Below are 14,729 nucleotides of genomic sequence, written 5' to 3'. Positions count from 1 at the left end.
TGGGGGGGAGGGGCTTTAATTAGCAAGCCATGCTAATTAAAATCACCCAAGAGTCATGTGCATCAGCATCCCTGTGCTGAAAAATGGCGGCAAGGCACATTGAATGAAAGCTCATTGAAAGAGCTTTAGTTCACAGAGTCCCGCCACCATTTTTCAGTGTAGGGACACCGATCCATGTGACACTAGAGTCTGCTGGAGCACATTAATTTACGTTGGATTTCCAGCACATTGGAGCAGGCTCCCTGCACATGTATAGGAGCCCAAGGGCTCCAGTTTCAGCGAAGTGGCCGTTTTTGGAAGAAATAATATTTAGTCCAAAAGCTTTTGATTAACTCTACTTTGTGTATCAATGGAATTGCTAATCAGGTTTGGATTCTGCTCCTCCAGGTCTGTCCTGGGAGAAGAAGCACCCCCCTCAAGAGACATCTGGATGTTTATCTTGCTGGGATCCTATGACCCCAGCTGTCTTCCTGCCCCTGGGGCAGGGGGCTGGACTTAATGATCTTCCAAGGTCCCTTCCAGCCCAAATGTCTGTGAAATCTATGAATCTGCCAATGGCATTATTCATTCAGTGGCACCTGTCTGGGTACATTGGTAGTAAGCTGTATTACCTCCTGTAGAGCCACCTCTGAGCTGTGGAATCTGCCTTGAGGGAAGAGTACAAGGCAAAGTCTCAGGGCAGTTGCAGACTTGGCTATCCTTTGGCAATGAGGTGCCAGTGAAACCGAACCTTTGGTTGTGGGGGGCAGGGAATCAGCAGTGGAAGCAAAAGGCATCCATAAGGTTGGATGTGCGCCTCCACTGGCTCCACACTAGGCGGACACAGGAAAAAAAAAATCCATCCTTCCATAACAGATTGATCTGAGCTTGTTGCAAGGTTTCTCTCACAAACTTTGTCTTCCACTCAGCAAGCTTCTGCTTTTTTTTCCATGTAACGCCATGATATGTCATAGCACGTTCTATGTGCTGTTTTATCAACCTATAAGTGAGACAACTCAGACACTAAGGGCGCTTGTACACGTGTGTGGATTGGTGGTTTTTTTTCCAGTCAGCCTATTCTTTGTGTCTTTTTGTGTCCCACAGTGTAACATGATGTAGGCAAAGGTTTGGCTGGGCAAGGCTGGCAGTTAGAAAAACCTTTTTTGCTTGTAAATCAGCAGCTGGAATATGGAGTTGCTGAGAGAGCGTGCAAAACTGGAGCGCCGTGATGTCATTTTATGGGTTCATGTATAATCGCACTTGCAACAACCATTGGAGAAATGTCTCTTCTGACTTTCTCGCCATTTGAATTAGTTTTCAGTGAGTTTGTTTGCTCTTTCTGTCGTTACTGTTTATACAAAACCGAAACAAGCAAAATCCAAACAACCACCTCCACAAATATTCAACGCACAAAGGGAATGTTTCAACACATACCTGTCTGCTACGTAGCCGATGCTTATGGAGCCAACAAAAAACCCAGCATTCACACATGACTGAAAGAGGTCCAGCTTCCAGGAATCCTCACACACCAAATTAAACTGAAGAAGAAAGAGAAGGTCCATACTATAACACCAGGGACCCCAAGAGGAATCAACCAACCAAAAACAAAATGTAGGAACATTTTCCAGAAAGCAAATAACCCCCCTTTAAATCCGCATGTGCCATCTCATTAATGGCAAAAATAGTGAGACAATAAACTCAACAGAAAAAAAGGAACATTTTCCGGAAATGGGAAAATATATATATTTTTAACGATCATGTGTGCCGAATCATGTGTTTATCTACCTTTTTCAGCCATCATATTTGCCTAATTTGTTGCAAACATTCCAGAAAAATTCTATCCTGACTTAAAATTATTTATCTACTTTGGGGCTCAGAAGGAAATGGGGTTGCCTGAAACTCTGCATAAATTTAGAACAGCAGCCGAGTTTCTCAGACCTCCACTCTTTGAAGTTTGTCACTGATTCGTAACTGGCCCCATGAACTTGTGCAAGCGCTATGATGCAGGCCAGGCTTGGCTGACAATTGTCCTGTAAGTAACCATGTTTGGTTGGAGAGAGTTGGATTCAGGGAGCCACGCATTGGACAGCATTAATGCTCTCTAGCTGCAGCCATGTAATCTAGAGGTTCATGCCAAAGCCTGTCTGTGTGTGTATAGACTGTTGTATGGGGCTAGCCCTGGCTTTCTTAAACTGAGTGATGTTCCAAATATAGTTTTCAGTGGCATTTAAAAAAGAGGACGTTTGAAAACTCCAGGCTCTTGAACTGAGCTTTAACCTCAGAGAAAGGTCTGCAGAGAGAAGAGGGCATTCATGGGCCAGTAACTATGGGTTTGTGTGTTGCTTAATAGAGTCCTAAGGTGTGATACAATGAGTTCTGCTTGAGAAAGGCTGAGAAACTGCTCTCCTGCTTCTCTTTAGTGCTGGCATGAGGCCCAGCAGCTGACTTTATGTAACTTTTTCCTTCAGGGAAAACACTTTGCAACTTTTCTCCACTTTACTAAGTGACGGCCTCTCAGGGATTTCCATTCTGGGATGGACCAGTGCTCTCTTTAGGCTGATATGGTGCATCTAATACAGGCCAATGGAAAATATTTAAAAAAGGTAAAAATCATGATTATTTAACACTGTGTTACAGGCTTCCTATTCATCTAATTGAAGTTGATGGCAAAATGGGAAAAGCAAAAAGTGCAGGTTGTTCCCTTAGTTTTTACTTCCCAGCCTCAAATGTTTATCCTATTCACATGTCCATGCTATTTGCTTCAATATTATCCTATGGCTGAGTTTCTCAGACACTGCTTTACTCAATTGTTTAACTCCATTCCTTCCATGAATCTATGAATCTATTCTTATTAACTGTGTGGGATGTTTAATTTTAGAGACTTTCCTAGTGTTCCTTTCTGAAGGAAGGAATAAAAGGTGCAAAAGGCTTGTGTTTTGTTTTATATTATCCATCACATTTGCTCTTTCTCATTTCCTTTCTAAATAAAATAGCTTGACTATGTTCACCTTCCTCACAGGTTCCTAATAATTTCTGTTCCCCTTTTCTGGCTCTTTGTTTCTTCCAAGGAAAGATAACCACAAAAGAATGAATATCAGGACACACATATAGAATGATGCTATCGTGTATTATTTTGAGTCATTTTCATGCTATTTGACACTGAATTTTGTTTTCAGAACTTAGGGTACAATTTCAGTTCGCTGTCTTCAATGTATTTGTCTACCTTAATAGCAGTACATAATCCCACCCTGAGTTTTTCTGTAACAGCTCTCAAACTGCTTTTAAAAAAGGTCCATATCATGCATGTCAGAACATGGTACACTTCGACCCATCTCAGCTTTGGACAGGGTGGCAGGAATTTGATGTGATATATTGTCCTGCTAATTATGAAAACACCAATTTTATCTGAATTACCTTGCAGAAACAGGTAATGTATGAATAGGGATTGCTATCTATAACAATAACCAACAGTGAGCATGTTTTCCTAGATTCCTATTTTTTATCATTTCTTTATTGAATTTATATGCTACCCTTCCCAAAAAAGGTTCAAGGCAAAACATGCAATATTATATATACATATTTCATAAGTATGAAATATACTACATACTAATTGCATATGACTATAGATATCATATTTAAAGTATAGAGATTTTTTGTAGCTAACTTAATAGTGCTGAACAGAAGCATTATTTTAGGGATGTAGATGTGGAAGGGGTATAATCACTAGGACTTGGGATCCCCATGTTCAGTTCCCTGTTGTCACATCTCCTGTGTGACCTGGACCAAGTAAGCAAAATAGGGATAAAAGCTCTTTCCTATCTTAGGAATAAAAGTACAATGAAGATAGTAGGAAGTACTACAGTGATGGGGAGTCATAAGTACAGGGGTCTTTTGGATTTGGTAGTTAGAAACAAATTTCAACTTACTATGCATTGCTTAATACCAAAGCTAAACTTTTTGCTAAAGTTTTAGTAAACATTTTCACTTTTTGTTCTACAACCAGATCTGATATTAGTCTCAGCATTGAGAATGTACTGAATTTGTATTGACATACAATTATTTTGTATCGTGTTTGCTAACAGCATCATGAGAATTTCCTGCTTAATACACGACACAATTTTGTACTTTGCAAAAAAAATACATAAAATCAGATGGATTGGGGGTCCCCCCCCAATTTTTTAAAATGAAGTGCATCTTACCTCAGTTACAATAGATGTTCCTGAAGAATCATAAACCCAGCCATCTTCACAGTGCATGAGGGGAACCCTGCTCTGGCTGTTAAGGCTGGTGAAGTTCTCCAATGGGCTTGTGCAGCTGAGGCCAGTCATGTTCCAGTCCATGTTGTATCTCCAGCACTGACTAGTGAGAGACTTCTCATGGTTTCCCCACTCAGGAACTGTGTGATTCAGCTCCTCTTCCAAACTCCAGCCACATTTGCTGCTCAGCTCTGCTACTCCAGGACTAAGACAACGATGTTCAGGGATGAACCCCAGGAAGACGACACCCACGTAGATAGGAGGGAAGGCAGCTGAAAGGAGGCATAAGATAAAAAAGGTGCGTTTCTGGAACAAGTCAAATTCTCCAATGTGCTCTAAAATGTCATCTAAGGTTGGCATTTTTGTAAGTGGCAACTCATTAAATTAACTAACTCAAGTTGCTCTTCATAGCATTGCTCTGCATTTGCCAGGAGAGCCGCTTAAATAGTGGCAGGGTATTGGACCAAAAGTCACAGTAAAATAGTTCATTGACTTTGTAAATCGACAAGCCATGCGTTGCAACCTTTATTTCTCACATGCTGTTTCAAATGAAGCCTTGATTCCCATGTGACACAAACTCAGTAGTTGGTTCTTATCTTGTTTTATGTATAAAACCTTGGGTTATTAAGCTTGGGGTGCTACTTGGCATCTTTGTTGATTCGTTACTATGTGCTACAAGATAGATGATTATTCCTTCATAAAATATATCATAGTAATCTGAGTTCATAAGTATTTCATACACATACTGCGCTCCTCACTTCATATACATTGCCTGAAATATTTATATCCTAAAGTATGATCACATTCTGCTTTGCTGGTGTAGAAATGACACCAAAGGAATTGCAATGAGCTACGTTTTAAAGATATTAAGGCCTCTAGATGCATATAAACATCTATTTGAATGTTCAAAAGTGTCCAGGTGCTTTTAACATCCACTGATGTCAATGGGAGTTAAGTGCTTAAATGAGCTGAAAATCCCAGATGTCTTTCTGCATATTTGGTGTCTACATACCTTTTTTAGAAGTCTGATCCAATGACATCAGAGGAAGTTTCTTCAGCATCTGAGAGGCATAGGGCTTGCCTATGCAGGTCTACATTGCCCCTGAAGAACACGGGTGGAAGTGACCACAGCACAATGTGGGTATCTAGGCTGTAGAGCAGCCCATAGGCACTTAAAAGGGGGTTGGCACAAGTTAGACCAACTCCTACAGCTGCTCTAGCCTATGCTGAGGGCTGCATTAAGTCTCAGTGAAAATAATTTTAGGGATTTGGAAGTGACCTAATGCTAGTTTTGCCTTAGCTGTGCTTCATGGAGGCACCACCTCCATGAGGTAAGATTCTGAATGACAGCCAACATGGCTTTGTTGTGGGCAGGTCTTGCCTTACCAACCTCATCTCCTTCCATGACCAAGTAACTCACCACCTGGACACTAGAGAGCAGGTTGACATTATATACCTTGACTTCCAAAAGGCCTTTGATCTAGTATCCCACAATGTCCTTGTGAGAAAATTGGAGGATTGTGGGCTTAACTCTGAGACAGTCAGGTGGGTGAGAAACTGGCTGCAGGGTAGGACCCACAGAGTCATAGTGAATGGATCTGTGTCATCCTGGTGAGAAGTGGGCAGCTATGTCCCGCAGAGGTCAGTGCTCGGTCCAGTACTTTTCAACCTCTTTATTAAGGGTTTAGATGTGGCAGTGAAGAGCTCACTGGCAAAGTTTGCTGATGATACTAAGTTATAGGGAAGCATGATCATGCTTGAAGATAGGCTACAGTTACAGGCAGACCTAGACAGGCTAGCAAGTTGGGCTGATGAAGTTCAGCGTTGAGAAATGTAAAGTGTACCACCTTGGGATGAGCAACCCCCAACATACCTACAGGTTTGACAGCACCAAACTGACCAGCACCACGAATGAAAGGGACCTGGGGGTAATAATAGACGACAGTATGAATATGAGCCAACAGTGTAATGTTGTAGCTAGAAGGGCAAATAATACTCCGGCATGCATCAATCGATGCATCTCCAGCAAAGCTAAGTAGGTGATTCTCCCGCTCTACCCAGCTCTGATGCAACTGCAGCTGGAGTACTGCCTCCAGTTCTGGGCACCACACTTTAACAAGGACATAGACAAGCTTGACAGAGTTTCAAAGAAGAGCCACCCATGTGATCAGAGTCTTAAAAGGCAAGCCATACGAGGAAAGGCTGAGGGATCTGGGACTCTTCAGCCTGAGGAAAAGAAGGCTGAGAGGGCACCTGGTAGCAGCTTACCGCTACGCTAGAGGACTACATTAAGGGCTCGATGAGTAACTGTTTGCCAGGGCACCCTTGGGGAAAACCAGGAGTAATGCCCACAAACTCCTGGATGATCAACATTAGGAAAAACTCCTTCACAGTCAGGGTGTCCAGACTGTGAAATAAGCTCCCTCCAGACGTGGTGCAATCACTTACTCAGAAATCTTCAAGAGGAGACTAGACAGTCACCTTCCTGGGGTCACCCAACCCCCAGTTATCTTTCCTGCTTGGTGCAGGGGGCTAGACCCAATGATCTTCCGGGGCCTTACAATCTATGAATCTATGGTTTGCACCTCATGGGATATGGAGCATAGTCCATATCATTAAACCATGTTCTGTTTGCATGAATCCTTTCTAGCTATTTTATGTCACCTTTATTATACAAAGCTAATATCATATTTACTTGCATGCTTATCCCAAAAAAACAGCTCTCCAAAACTGGGGGGGTATGCCAACCAGCAGGGAAGGTGGTTTTTGTGCTGGAATAGAAGCATGGAGACACTGTAAATGGCTGCTGTGCTTCTCCTCTTGCCACCCTCAGGGAGGGAAGGGGTTGAGCTCACTTTTCAGGGGCAGAGCTACACTTTTAACTTCACAGCTGCTGTAGATTTGGCAGTATCAGCTGGTAAGTTCACCTGTGGCTGAGAAGTTTAAACACTTAAGCTTTTGCCTGAGCAGCGGTGGTTGGGATTCATCCATGCAGTCAGGATCTGTCAGAATTCAGACATGACTCTGGGAAACATCTTTTTTTTTAAATTTGTTCGGTCTTCCTACAAAAAAGGCGCATATCTTATTTGGGGTCATATGTATGGGGAAAATACTGCATGTAGTCCTGTGCTAAAACTCAGTGAAACCTCAATAATCCTTATCAGTCCTCCTTTGTCTTTGTATATTGTCTTCTTTGGTCTTTGTGTATTGCATTCCTGTACTGTGTACTATGCAAGTTCTATTCTTGCTAATATTTACTCTGTGTTCCAATTTATATCTCCACTGTAATCAATCACATGTTTTGAAATAAATTTATGACATGATTACTGGTGGGTGAATATGACATTTTGTAAGATTCTATGACGAAAGAGCTAAATGTTTCATTGACAGCTGGAACATTTTATTGAGCTAGAATGTTTGGACAAAATAATCTGCTGCCAGAGAGTTTGACCCTTCCCTGGAATATTTCTGCCTCCATATCCTTTTTTCAGAATAAGTTTTCTCACTACATGTCTAGCTATTATTTCCCTTAATCAAATGGAATAATACAAATAAAAATGAGCTAGCTAGTCTTTGCAATGTAATTTGTCTGCTTCTGGTTAGAATCAATAAGTTGTTTTATTTGATCTTTACTTTCTGCAAAATATTCAATTACATCTTTGAGTTTTAGGAAACAAAAAGAAATGATGAACTTTGGGTAAAAGGATAGGTTATAAATAGCGGCTTGGCCTTTCTTTAAGAAGGGCTTAAATCAAACACAAAACATTGTTGTATTGAAAATGGCTGCCATGCCCAGACACTTTCATGTCAAGCAGAAGTAGAATAGACCAATAGATGTCCACAAAATGCAAGGAAATATCCCTTATGAAAGAAGTATTTCCCCTGTGGTAGAACAACAGATTTTGTGGCCGTTAGATCACAGATTTGTGTGTAGAACAATAGAAAATCACAGGCTCTGGGCCTGAAAGATTAGACAGGGCATGACTGAGGACAGTCATTGGTAGTAGCATAACTAGGGGTGGGCAAGAGGGTGCTACTGGGCACCAAGTTAGGAGGGGCACTGGCATTGCCCCTTACCCTCATGGAGTCTGCACCCCGGCAGCATTCCTATGTCGGGAATTCCAAAATGGTCCACAGCTGCTACTGTTTTAAGAGCAACAGCTGGAGTAGGCAGAGTACATGCTCTGGCAGCAGGAGCTCAGCCAGGACTGTAGAGTTCCCGGTGTGGGTGAGAACATTGTCCCCCTACCCCTGCTCTCAGCACCTGTCCCCTCTCCCCCTGCTCTTGGAACATTTCCCCCCACCCCCAGACTCCTGCTTATTATAAACTCTGCTTATTATACCACTGGGTATTCCTAGGTATCTAGTCATAGGCTCAAAAGCAACCTGTGGGCTGTAGCTTTCACCCCCTGTAGCTGTAGCATGAGCATTAGGGCAGATCAGTGTTCTTTACCCTGGCACCACTCCAGTAAACCTTGAAACTCTTGCTCAGTGAGCAAAGAATTGTACGGAGAAGACAAAGCAGTCACTACTGTAAAATGGTTAGAGATGCTGTGTATTATGCAGCCATTCTTTTAAGTAACACTTGAGTGATTTCAGAGTGATTGCTACCAGGAAGCTTTGGGCATTACTGTACCTACCTCCAGGGAAAGCTTGTGCTTCTCCCAGATCAACACACAGTAGCAGCCCCTGCCTAGTTCTCCTGTTTGACAGAGGCCTATGCTCATTTTCCTAGATTTAGACAAACTTGCAGGAAGAACCTCTCTGTGCCTGCTTGGCCTTTCTCCCCTTCAGGTGCCAGTCCTCTAGGGCCCATCTGACTCCTTGTAGTACAAATAGTATAGGGCTGCATGGTGTCTTGTGATTCTAACCTGTTCTCCCCCTAATGCTGGGAAGAACAGCCACTGCTTGTTGAGGGGAGAGGAAGTGAAAGAAGCTAGACCACATTGTTTTAGTGGAGGATCCCAAAAACTCCATGAAGAAGACTGTACACATTACACCTGTGACAAGAGGGACCCTGCAGTGGTAGGTTAATTAAAGTAAGTGTCTTCTGAGATGCATTTACTGTGTATAAGTACTAATCTCTTTTAGTTTATAGAAAGTTAAGTATTATCATGCCTGTTACAAAACATGTCAGCACTCCAAAAGCTGAGTTAAGTACCTCTGTACTCTGAACCTCTTGGAATCTCTGATGCATATTCCCAATTTTTAATAGGATTTTCATGTCAGACTACAACAAAGTTGAAACTTAAAATGCTGCTATAAAAAAACAACCTGTGGTTTACAACATGCATCACAGCCACCACTGACAATGATGACCACCACTATCCCTTTGCACTCATTCAGTAGCATTTATTTTATCTGAAGATCTTAAACCATTTTCTAAAGGTGGGTAACTCAGATTCAGACAACATTTTGAAAAAAGGAAAAACTGAAACAAAGAGGACTTCTAAGACCTAGATCCTCAAAGAGATAAATTCTGACTCATCTTGGGCTGGGAGGCTCTTTGGATGCAAGTGACTTGCCCAAAAATTATTGAGTGGAAGTAGAACTGGGCTTTCTTATAAGTCCCGTGCCAGGCCTGGCTGAAATTCAGTGGCGGCAGCAGCATTCCCTCAATTCAAGGATGATGTCTGCCATGGTTCATTGATGGGTCTTGAGGCGACTTAAGAGTCTAATCTTTAGCCACAGATCTGTCTGCAGAAGATTCAGGTCTTTCTGCAAGAGGGAATATACAGTCATCTTGGATTTTTATCCTTTTCCTTCCTCTGCTTCAGGGGCAAGATGCTTTACCTTGAGGTGGGCTGACACTGGTTGAGGTTGTGGTGCTATTGGAATTGGTTAGTAGCTAGCTTTTCCTAGCTCTTGATGTTGGTGTCCATTTTCTTCAAGTATGACTTCAATGTGTCCTTGTAGTGTTTTCTCCGGCTGTCAGAAGATCTCAGGTCACAACTAAGCAGGGAGTTATTCTGGGAGCTTAGAGTCAGGCTTTACTGGCTGTAAGCTGGTGCTGCTCCAACCCAGCTCAACTTGCTGCGGTCCTGGGAACGCATTTAAACGGCAAGCCCAGGAGTTTATTGCTACATGTTAATATTGCATATCACACTGGAATGTATTGCTGCATGTTAATAGCATACGTAGATGTGCCCAGAGTGTAGCAAAAAGTCTGGCAACAGGAATACATCTAACTAGAAAATGTATTTCTGTAATTTGTCAGTATGATCCCATTGGTGTATGCAGGACCATTATGGCAGAGGATGTAATGCCCTCAAGCATTATATCGGGCCAGATAATAGATGTAGCAAATAACAAAAGAAGTAATTTGGTAGACACTGGGAAACTCTGATGCAGGTTGCAAGTTCTTTTAGATATGCAAAAAGGGGAGTTATGTCAGCATAGGTAGAGGGACTTTATAGTGAATGAGGGAAGTGAGAAGCCATGAAATGCCCATCTTATTCAAATGGGTCTAAGATGAGTATTCCTAGACTCCCAGTCAGATTTTCAAAATGTTTTACAGAAAAGACATTTCAAACTTCAGACAGAATCACATCTTACGTGATTCTTGAGAGCGATGGGGAGTATGTTAAGAGATGGCAATGAAATATGAGCAAGGCTTACATTTTGTCTTAGAGTAAATAAATAGGAGCCTCTTAGTCATCTGCCCTTATAGCCAAAGTTCAAAGGATATGCCAGGGAAGCCCATTGCTGCCCTAAATGTTAGTGCTTCATATGTTACCATTATTATATCTGACCAGATGGGACAGCTCTTAGAATTAAGAAAGTCACAGCCTTGTGACAGCCAGAATTTGCTGGTCAGGTCGAAGACCAGTTTTGGATCGCCAGTGCCCAACCTGAACTCCTTATACTTCACAAAGGTTGGTAGATTCATCCCTGTGCTAGCCAGAACCTCTGGTTATGACAAGTGATATTTCCTTCCTCAGGCTACACTGGGACTCTGGGCTGGTGTAACAATTGGGTGTTTTCATAGTTTGCCCAAGGATGCATCTTTTTTAAAAGGGGAACTGTAACTGAGTTAATAAGTAACTGAGTTACTATGCTGGCTGGGTCTCTGTGTATGCCACCTCCTCACAGAGCCCATAAAGGATGTTATTGTTCCTTCCAGCTGGAAGGAGTTCTGATTAAGGAAGTAACCCTAGGAAGGAGATCAGAGAAAGGGGTATTATTCCTGTCTGGGGAAAAGGAAAGGGAAAGGGAAATTGGTTTTTTTGGGAATGAGGCACAGGAGGAGATAACCTGCATCTCTAGTACCTGCCCCCAGTAGTAAATGCATGTCCTTGTGTTTGGTGAGCGTGTGCCTATGTTGTCATTCCAGAGATGCCTCCTTCTCATGCTAATCCATCAAGGAGTTTGCAAGGTCATACAACAATACAACTGTTGTTTGCATTCTTATCGGGGTGGGCTGATAATGATTAAGAATAAGAAAGAAAAGACCTCGGGTAATAACTATGCTTCTACTATTTTATATGGCAAATTGTGTGCCAGGTGCTTTACAGGTGCTTAGTCTCAGCCTGAAACAGTTTAGAAGCTAAAAGGCCTCAGACCCGTCATTACTTGTGTGTACCTATTTCAGATACCTATTGGCTTTAGTAGGACTGTGCAGGGGTAAGATGTCACACTCCAGCAATAGTTATGGGATGGGGATCCTTGACAGTGAGCTTGATGAGCAAAAGAGAATGAGATGAATACAAGGACACCTAGGATCAAGGGAATACATACAGATATGTTCTGAGAGCCCCAGTTTTAGCATAGCTACCCCTTAGAGGTTCAAATGGATTGAATTGTTCTGATGCAAGTGTAAAGGTGTACTTTTGGCATGGCCTTTTAGAAGTGAGCATTTCTGAATGCCTGGATGAAATGAGAGCAGAGGCCTGTTAAGTATATTTCAGTTTTGCTAAGCACAAAGGGGCTACATGGGGGAAGCGCAAAAATGTTACTGACAGGAGAAGCCAAAGGGATAGTGAGGCTGGCATTACTGGTGAAATGGCCAGGACAACTGGTTAGGGTAATGCAAGAAGATGCTCTGGCTTGGATTTCAGTAAAGCACTTAAGCACTTGAAGTTTATCTATTCAGCAACACTTTTAAAAATAGGCTTAATTTTGACCATGTGCATACGTCTCAGTACAATCAGTAGGATTTAAAGTTAACAGTTCAAGTGCTATGCAAAACAAAGATGGTTTGATCGATTCAGGGTCTAGGTCAGAGATAATGGCTGCAAGCTATTATCATATTCTGGATTCCCCACCACATTATCTAGTATTATGGCATTTTTCAATTTTTATGAATTAGAGTCTAACTTCTATGATGCCCATATATCATCATTCTCTTTATGTGCATTACAGGATGAATTGAACCACCAAAGTTTATAGTTTTATAATTCCTTACAGTATCATATATGGTATAATATAAGGTTTTTGAAGCTCTCTTTGAAAAGGTCATTTTGGCCTTGCATAGTAATTGTAATACACCCAATTCTTAAATCTTCATAAATTTTACAATTGTTTTGCATTTGGCAGAGGGAAATAGCTTTGATTAACTAGCTTAGAATCAGCAACTCAGCATTTATTTAAAAAATACGGTAACTGTAAAGAAGACAAAAATTGACTTGGAAGTAGGAATTATGAATCAAACCCCACAGGAAATGCAGAAAAAAATGTGTTCTCCTTCCAGGTTTTTGGCACAATTCTCCTGGATGCAAAACGTCTTGGAGAAACTAACTCTGCACACTCTGCTAACTGTTCTACTTCCAGGTAAGTGAGTAGCAGGCATGCTGTTATGAGGGTACAACCATTTGTTTGAATATGAATCTAGCTCCTGTTATGAAGGATCATCACAAAGAGCAGCATGGAGAGTCCACTCTTTCTGATGAGTGATACTTAAGGATTTTTGGCTAAGGCGATTTTTGAAGGGATGCGGTGGAGGGACAATGAGATGAAACTGTTCTTGTTAGTATCTCTGCTTCTGTGTGTCCCATCCAAACATTAAAATCTATGCAAAGCTCGCATAGACTTCTCAGGAAGTTGGAGGAGGACCCGTAGGAACATTTCTTTTTGTAGTGCTCACTGATATTTTCTCTTGTTGCTAACACTCAGTTGACCCGCAGCTGTCTTCTGAGCTTTGGGGGCCTGCTTCTATTGCAAGTGAAGTCAGTGGTAGGCTTGCCAATGACTTCAAGGGGGGTATGATCCCAGCCCCTTGTGTCTTTTGCAGCATGTTGAGCAAAAAATATCTGTGAACTTTCAGTGGACTTTTGTCCCAGCAACAAAGATTCTGTACACGCTTGCCAAGATGGATTGGTTACAGGTACTCAAATCCAGTTAAAGTGTCCTTGGCAGTTGACTTAATTGGAAAGGTAGGAGCAGGCCAAATTTTTGCTTTCAAGAAGCAAGTTTCTTTTGAAAAGGTATTTAATATTGGATAGATGGAAACGAAGGGCCTTTCACTGCTACTTTTTAACATTTGACTGTACTTGTTTGTGTTTGCTCTTTGATGGCATTGTCTTTTTATTTTCAGTGACCTGCTAAGTGTTTTCCCACTCATCAGCTGCCTTCCAGCATCCTCAACAGCTTGTGTGAAGTGCTGCCAATACAAGAGCTGAGAGTGAGATTCCCAGCTTGCTGTGGGAGAGAAGAAATCTGCTTAAAATGATTCCTAAAAAATATGCCTGGTCTGTGTAATCATTCAGCTGTGAGATTTGTTTTAAAAGGGGGCTTACATAGTGGAGCAATCTTGAAATGAAAAGGTAGTGCTCTTTCTCTGCTAGTGTTTTTAGTGTTCTTTCTATTATTTTTTCAGATATGTGACTGTGGCAAAGAGTCTGCACTTACAATAACTTACTCTTGCTAACTGGCTTCTTTGAACCCAACCAAAAGGTTTGTGAGGATCAGGAATACTTGCTTAGGTAAGGGCTTGCAGGACAGGGGTGGTAATCCTGTGTTCATGCTGATCGCCACTGGGCATCACTTTGGTGAATGACTGGGAGGGTATAACAGTAGACAGATCACTGCAGATATATTCAGTTCAGTGCTGTCCCTCTAAAAGGATTTGCTCCAGCCACTGTTGCATACGGGATACTGGTCTAGAGCAGGGGTGTCAAGCAGAATCTGTGGGCTGAATCCAGCTTGTGGAACAATTCCAGTAGGCCCACCAGCAGTCTGGCAGGCTAGTGGGCCATGGCCTGCCACAGAATTCAGGGTTTCTGGATCCCTGTGGACATGGTCATTGGTGGCAGGGAGGCAAGCACAGGCTGTGCAAATATAGCCCTTGCTTGCCCAGCTGCTGCCCGATCCTTGACTCATGCCACTGCCCACCTCCTGGACTTGCACTGCCGCCTGACCCCAACCTGCTCTGCCCAGCCCTGGACATGCTACCGTCCAATGCCTCACCCATGCTGTGGCCTGCCCCTAGACATGCTGCTGCCTGATCCTCAACCCATGCCACTGGCCTGGACAGAAGTCCACCACAGCTGCTGTTGG

General features: G+C 42.3%; 1 protein-coding gene and 1 long non-coding RNA gene across 2 annotated transcripts in view; one reads left to right on the top strand and one right to left on the bottom strand.

Annotated features, from left to right (window-relative positions):
- Positions 1–4,691, bottom strand: part of SLC22A2 (solute carrier family 22 member 2) — a 35,096-nt gene extending 30,405 nt beyond the window's left edge. Inside the window, exons 1-2 of the mRNA XM_019526778.1 lie at positions 4,179–4,691; positions 1,414–1,517 (exon numbers count right to left, since the gene is read on the bottom strand). Of these exons, the coding sequence (XP_019382323.1) occupies positions 1,414–1,517; positions 4,179–4,595 (521 nt within the window). The 5' untranslated portion in view covers positions 4,596–4,691. The remainder of the gene's footprint in view (positions 1–1,413; positions 1,518–4,178) is intronic.
- A 7,704-nt stretch (positions 4,692–12,395) lies between these two features.
- LOC109304303 lies at positions 12,396–14,108 on the top strand. Its single transcript, XR_002099343.1, has 4 exons — positions 12,396–13,004; positions 13,347–13,406; positions 13,498–13,606; positions 13,768–14,108. It is a non-coding gene; the product is annotated as an uncharacterized LOC109304303 (long non-coding RNA).
- The last annotated feature ends 621 nt before the right edge of the window (positions 14,109–14,729 follow it).

This window comes from Gavialis gangeticus, unplaced genomic scaffold (genome assembly GCF_001723915.1).
Source record: "Gavialis gangeticus isolate Ggan-Ray unplaced genomic scaffold, GavGan_comp1, whole genome shotgun sequence".
Taxonomy (NCBI): Eukaryota; Metazoa; Chordata; order Crocodylia; family Gavialidae; genus Gavialis; species Gavialis gangeticus.
Note: the sequence above shows the minus strand (reverse complement) of the source record. Positions and strands in the feature narration are given on the sequence as shown.